The sequence below is a fragment of the Carlito syrichta genome, unplaced genomic scaffold (genome assembly GCF_000164805.1).
Source record: "Carlito syrichta isolate Samal-C Ts95f unplaced genomic scaffold, Tarsius_syrichta-2.0.1 Scaffold271031, whole genome shotgun sequence".
NCBI classification, from domain to species: Eukaryota; Metazoa; Chordata; class Mammalia; order Primates; family Tarsiidae; genus Carlito; species Carlito syrichta.
In genome coordinates, this window is record NW_007215127.1 from 59,692 (window position 1) to 66,716 (window position 7,025).

At 48.9% G+C, this 7,025-nt stretch overlaps 1 protein-coding gene across 1 annotated transcript in view; it reads right to left on the reverse strand.

Moving 5' to 3' along the window:
• Positions 1 to 4,840: 4,840 nt before the first annotated feature.
• CLDN14 (claudin 14) overlaps positions 4,841 to 7,025 on the reverse strand; it is a 52,381-nt gene continuing 50,196 nt past the window's right edge. The window contains exon 2 of the mRNA XM_008052282.1: positions 4,841 to 6,003. Coding sequence (XP_008050473.1) covers positions 5,203 to 5,922 — 720 coding nt within the window. The 5' untranslated portion in view covers positions 5,923 to 6,003 and the 3' untranslated portion in view covers positions 4,841 to 5,202. The remainder of the gene's footprint in view (positions 6,004 to 7,025) is intronic.

Consider the following 7,025-nt stretch of genomic DNA (forward strand, 5'->3'; position numbering starts at 1 on the left):
CCTCCCAAAGGCGCGGGATTACAGGCTGAGCCACTGAGCCTGGCTCCTTTGCCCACTTTTTGATGGGATTGTTTTTATTTTATTTTATTTAATAGAGATAGGGTCTTGCTATGTTGCCAAGGCTGGTCTTAAATTCCTGGGTTTGAGCAATCCTGCTGCCTCAACCTCCCCAAAGTGTTGGGGTTACAGACATGAGCTACTGCATCCAGCTGTATTTATTTATTTATTTGTTTATTTATTTATTTAGAGATAGGATCTTGCTCTGTTGTCCAGGCTGGAGGGCAGTGATGTGATCATAGCTCACTGCAGCCTTGAACTCCTGTTCTCAAGTGAGCCTCCTGCCTTGCCAATGTGATCTTTTCTAGCTACATGGTTTAAACTCCAGCTCTGGGCTGATTTCTCTCTTAACTCTGGCTTTTTGTATCTAAGTACTCAGCATCTCCAATTGAGACACCTCAGATCAAACACATGTAACACAAACTTGATCTACCTCACCAAAACCTATTTTTTCCAGTTGATCCAGTCCCACTTGGCATCATCCTTAAAGCTCCTTTCCTTCCTTACCCACACCGAGCTATCCGTAAATCCCCTCAGCTCTACCTTCAGACCCATCCGCATTGCTTCTCACCTCTCCACTGCCACTGCCTGGTCCAGACCTGTATCTATTGCTGGGATTGTTGCCATCTGTGCTGTTCCTTCTGCCTGGCAGTGAAGGACACAGGGACCAATGCAGGGAGAAGCAAGATGGCATTGTGGCCAAGTGTGGGACTTTGGGACCAAGATTTGAAGGATTTGCACCTTCAAACCCTGGCCCCATCTTCTGGTTATCACTATCAAGGAAAGGATAGTTATTATACACATTTTAAAAAATATAGAGGCAGAGTCTCACTCTGTTGCCCAGGCTGCTCTCCTGCTTTGGTCTCCCAAAGTGCTGGGATTACAGGCATGAGCCACTGTGCCCAGCCTAGATATATTTTGAATGTACTGTCACTTTCAAAATATTTCCATTAAGGGTCATAGAGGCTGACATGACAATAGGATCTCTGGGAGATTTCAGAGGCCTTTGATTTCAAAAGGCTAAACTCGTGGAAGCAATTAGGTGTGTAGTCCAAGAGGGGAATGGTCAGGTGTTTTGTGTGTATTAGGGTGGTGGCCCCATCTCGGGAGGTGACTTCCCAGAGACTGCCTGGGGAAAAGGTTATGTTTTCTCCAGGGTTCTATGGTGTAGAAGATTCCAGTGCCTATTCATGGGAGTGGATGGAGAAGCACTGAGAGCCCCTGGGCTGTAAAGGCTTCAGGCCTGGTATTTGGTGGGTAACCAGGGCAACTCCAAGGACCGAATACTCCACTACTTCTGAGTCTAGGGACTCCCTTAGTGCTGGGGCCCTGAGATTTCCTAAATACAGGGGGAGAGAACCAGAAAACCTGGTTGACTTTAATATAAACTGTAAGTTTTGTAATGACTTTAGAGCTCTCTGGATCAGAGCCAAATTTGACTTGATTTAGAGAAACAAAGAAACATAGCATTTCTTAATCCATAAGGGTCATGTTGTAAATTTATACCTTAAATAACAGTTTCCTGGAAAACATAAGTCTGACTCATGTTTCCTTTTCATTCTGAAATTTGGGGTTGTGTGTTGTACTTCTACAAGGAGACCACAGTTTTGTCCAAACAACCTTGGTTAAGAATTCCTAGTCCTAGCCGGGTGTGGTGGTTCATGTCTATAATCTCAGCATTCTGGGAGGCAGAAGAGGGAAGATTGCTTGAGTCTAGGAGTTTGAGACCAATATAACGAGACCTCGTCTCCACAAAAACAAAACCAAACCATCATACTTTGGTATGCAGAAGTGCTTTATACATACTTCACAGTTTATCAGATAATTCCTAGTCTTGAAGATTTAGGCAGACATGGATGTCTACTTGATAGCCACAGTTGTCTTGTGGCCCTGAGGTACTTATGAAAACAAGAGAGGAAGAAGAATGGGGAACTGCTTTCCTACAGCCTGTTGCCTGGGGGAGGGAATCAAGGTCTTATTTGGTCAACTTCTCATCTTGGCTGGCCAGTTGTAGGACATAACCATGGTACGTCACTTCCTGTGTGCCACTTCCTGTTGCCCATGGGGAGTTACTCTTGGACCTCGGGTCTGTTACCACCTTTCGTCCAATCCAGCTGGGACTTAGTTAACAGAAATTCTGTGGAGCAATGGTTCTGAAAAGAGCCAAATATGGCTCTATGAAAAAATTCTCTTAACTATTGGGTTATAGACTGGACATAAATGTGATTAGACGATAGGTGATGCCCTTACTTGAGTTAATGTACTCCCCCCTGCTGTTTATCTGTCTGGGTTTGAATCCTGAGTCTTTTCTCACATGCTCTTTCATCTGGGACAAGTAACTTGATCTCTTTGCGCTTTAGTTCTCTCCTTTGTAAAATGGGGTTAAGAATAATATTTATCTCATTGGTTTCTCATTTATCTCATTGGATCAAATTAATAAATGAAAAGTGTGCCTAGTATCTAGTAAGTGACCAATAAATTATAATCACTATTATTAGTCTTTCACTTGAGTAGAGGCAGAGATATTTTATTTTAGTAACAGATTTCAGAGGAAGAGTTTGAAAAAGTTATTTTTTCTTTCATTTGTAATAGGTCTGTTAACTAGAATAAGCTCGCTAAATGCATTTTGGATTGTGACCGTCAAGTAAAAACTGACAGAATATTCTGTTAGTAGAAGATTTTTTCCTTTTTAGAAACAAGGTCCTACTCTCACCCAGGCTCGAGTGCAGTGATATGATCTTAACTCACTGCAGCCTCAAACTCCTGGGCTTGAATCATCCTCCCAACTGTCTCCTACATAGCTGGGAATAACAGGTATAGGTCACCATGCCTGGCTAAGTTGTTTGTAGAAAAGAGGTCTCACTATGTTGTCCAGCCTGGACTCGAACACTGGGGTTCAAGCAATCCTCTCACCTTGACCTCCCAAAGTGCTGGGATTACAGGTGTGAGCCACTATGCCCGGTCTCTGTTAGTAGAATATTTATTTCCCTTCCTTATTGACTCAGATTTATTCATTTTTTATAATTTAAGGAGTAGATTAAAACTGTTTCATCATAAATAAATAATGACCTTTCTGATCTCAATGCCTAGCCTAAATGGGATGGCAGATCCCTAGCGTTCTTAGCGTCTCTGTGGTCAGATGTGTGAGACTCAATCCTTCCAGATGTGTCACCTGTTGCCTGGGGTCTAGAGCCTCACACAAAACAGAAAATAAATATGTGAATGTGTGCAGGACCATTCCTAAGTCCCTCTACTTTTCAACATTGCTAGAAAGCCCCTGAGAGAGTTCCTCTGCAGTGCAGTTTATTAGGTATAAATGGTGAAGCCTAAAGGAATCAGGAGAAGATTACTCAAGGGGCACATTACCAGTGAGAGCCTTTACCTATGAAGAAGCAAGTGCCACCTGGAGGGCCTGGTCTGAGGCCTGGAGGATCTGACCAGGTCAGGAAGAGGCACGAAGTCAGGGGTTCTGGGGGCTTTGGTCTGCATCTTGTCTGGCCTTCCCTTTGGACACATGCCTCTTGACCCTTTTCCCAGAGCCTCCCTGGCACTCGAGGGACCCCAGGTCACACCAGTGAGCCTGGCCAGCTGGCTCCATGTCTGCCACTGACCCCTCGTGGCTCTTCCCTGCCTACGGTGATGGCCGGGGCCCTGGTGGCCCTACTCCGAGATGATTGAGAAGGGAGAGATTTCACGTCACAGCCACTCTGTGTGTAGGTCTCAGGCTTGGCCCTTCCACAGAGTGGGGTATTTCCTTCTAGTTCAGAGCTTGAGGGTTGGGGCAGAGGATGAGGAGGGTGCTGTCGGGGTGGGGCAAGGACTTGAGCCCATGTGGACAGGAGTGAAGGTCCAAGCTGTCATCATGTATAGCTCTCAGCCAGCAAGGACCATCAGTGTGCTCAGGGAAGTCAGGCCTCACTGGCCCTCCCAGCCATTCCTTTTTTTTTGAGTCAGGGTCCCACTGTTATCCAGACTAGAGTGCAGTAGCCCAATCACGGCTTACCACAGCCTCCAACTCCTGGGCTCAAGCAACCCTCCTTTGTCAGTCTCCCAAGTCGCTGGGACTACAGGTGTACACCACCCCGCCCAGCTAATTAAAAAAAAAAATTATTCTGTAGAGATGAGGTCTTGGTACGTTTCCCAGGCTGGTCTCGAATGCCTGGACTCAAGTGATCTCCTGCCTCACCTCCCAAAGTGCTAGGATTACAGGCACGAGTCACCATGTCCAGCCTCTGCCTTTTTTTTCAGCTGCAGGAGCAGCCAGCAGACCCCAGAGGCAGCTGAGACTGGCCATCCCAGAAAAGAAGCCGATGAAGTCCTGCCAGGGTCTTAGGGGCAAATGGCTCTCCTAACTGGGCTTCTTGCTAGCACCTAGAAAGCCAAGCTGCCAGGCACGCTTTGTTTTGTTTTTCCTTCTGACTCTTGTTTTCTCCCTGGTGGGGATCTATTGCTCACAGGAGGAAGATGACATTGTCCTTCTTTTGTAATTTATGGCAACTGTCTTTTTCTAAGGAAAACTCTCTCCCTCCTGTCTTGCCTCTGGGACAAGGCATCTATTATTTGTGAGTGTGGCTCAAGCATCTTTTGGACGAATATTAGCTCAGGCCTCCTCAGATGCTCCCATCATGCACCATGGCCATTCCCCAAGGGTCAGAACTCCACGGTACGGTGGTCAGCACGGCTGCACGGCTTTGCAGCCCTAAGCCCCAACAGGTGCTGACTATGGTTACCAGCTCCTTAGAAGACGGAAGAACAGTCTGGAAACAGAAATGAATATAGTCCATTTCACAAACGGCCACGTCCACAAGATTTATTCCTGTGTCAGAAACAAATCCCACTGACCAAGCTCCCAAGTTACTTTTTATTAAGCTGCTATTAAATCACCCACATAAATACATATAATAAATACAAAAACAGGAAGGGGTTTGTTTTATTTTAGTCTTTGGTATGGAGTGCTTTCTCTTCTTAGTTTCTCCTTATTCCCCGGGTTGGAAGGACATTCCTCATGTTCACATTATTTCACTGGATTCAAAAATAGCCCCGAAGTAAACTTTGTGCTGGAACCGGGGGCGGCCCTGTCCACAGTTCCGCAGGGGCGGCCAGTGGCCCTGACAGCCACCCTGGGGAGGGGGAGGCCCTGGGGACTCACACGTAGTCGTTCAGCCTGTACCCACTGTGTGAGGCTGAGGTCACTGAGGGGGCCCGGTTGTCCTTGAAGGCAGCCGGTGGCTGGTAAGCAGGGGCAGTGGCCGCGGTGGCGGTGGTGGCCCTGGCCTGGGCCTGGTAGGGCCTGTAGGGTGCGTCGTCCTGGCAGGACAGGCAGAGCAAGGTGCCCCCAATGATCGAGAGGGACGAGGAGATGAAGCCCAGGTACAGGGCCTGGCCAATCTCGAATTTCATGCTGCTGGGCAGCAGTGGGTTGTAGAAGTTCTCTACCACGTCGTTCGTGGTCCAGGACACGGCTACCATGCACAGGAGGCCGGCCAGGATGAAGAGGACGCCACCCAGGATGGCGAAGGTGGTCTTGGCGGGCGTGCCCTTGGCACAGCGCGTGCACTTCATGCCGATGACCGCACAGGCGCAGGCCACGCCAGAGAGCAGGCAGGAGATGACCATGAGGGCTCGGGCGGCCTGCAGATCGCGGGGCAGTGCCAGCAGGGAGCGGTAGATCTGGCACTGGTAGATGCCCGTGCTGTGCCACACACACTCCATCCATAGCCCCTTGAGGTAGGACACGGCCGTCAGGATGTTGGTGCCCACGTGTGCTGTCCTCCGCCAGTGCGGCAGGATGGTGGTGATCAGCGTGCCCACCATGCCCAGGAAGCTGAGCAGGAAGCCCAGGAGCTGCACGGCTGTGCTGGCCATGGCGCGGCTGCCAGCCTAGGCCAGCTGGGCAGCACCCGGGGCCGGAGGGGTTGCTCCGCTCCTCAGGCGCCGGCGGGAGGCCTAATAAAGCACAGGAAGGTGGAAGCAGGGAGAGAAGGGAAACAGGTTAAAGATTATCTCGATGCACTAATTTCTGTCACCAGAACCCAGTTTTCCATAGGTGGCCGGCACAACCATTAGCATATTCTCAAAAAGAGTTTCTGTGAATTCACTGGGTGGCAGAAGAAGCTGCTTTCTCTGGAGGTGGGGCCTGAAGGGATGACACAGGCACCTGATCTTGGGGAAGAGTCCCACTTCTGGATTCTCCCAGCACTTACCAACTGCCTGTGGGAAGTTCTACCTTATGTCTAGCCTCAAACATTTCTGCTGCATTTGAATCTCATGTCCTTCTGTCATCATAGTAGTTGTTAAATCGACAAGTGGTATTCATGCCTATGGGGATTGACAAGTGCTAAGGTGTGTGCCGGTTGTGACTTAAAAAATAGAAAACAACCTTAGACTGTTGTCACCATGAAGCATTTTCTGCAGTGAGTGTCTTCCCCACCCATGTGCTCAGGGAGGGAGGGTTTACCCGCATAGGCAGGTGAATGTGCCTGCCAAATTCCAGAGCCAGATGTGACCTAGAGATTGCTGAGTGGTGCCAGGGACAGGAATAACCAAGCTTCCACCTGCAGCTAGGACCACGGGCCAGCGTCCCTCCCTTCCTGCTCCCACCATGCTGCCTGGTTCACCCCAGCCTGTCATTAATGCGGGCCTTCAGAGGGCAGCTTTGTTTAAAAACAGAGGCTGCCACGCAGCTCTTGGAGATTTGTAGACGTGGAGCCATGCAAAGGTTTTGTTTTGTTTTGTACAATTCCAAATATAGCGAAAGCCAGAACACTCTATGGGGCAAGGACCTAGCGCCTACATAGTGTCAGGCATGCAGGGGACACTTAGGAAATACTGAGAGAGGCTGGGCTCGGTGGCTCAGTCTGTAATCCCGCACTTTGGGAGGCAGAGGTGAGTGAATTGCCTGAGTCCGTGGGTTTGAGACCCGCCTGGGCAACTTGGTGAGACCTCATCTCTACAATAAATCAAAAATT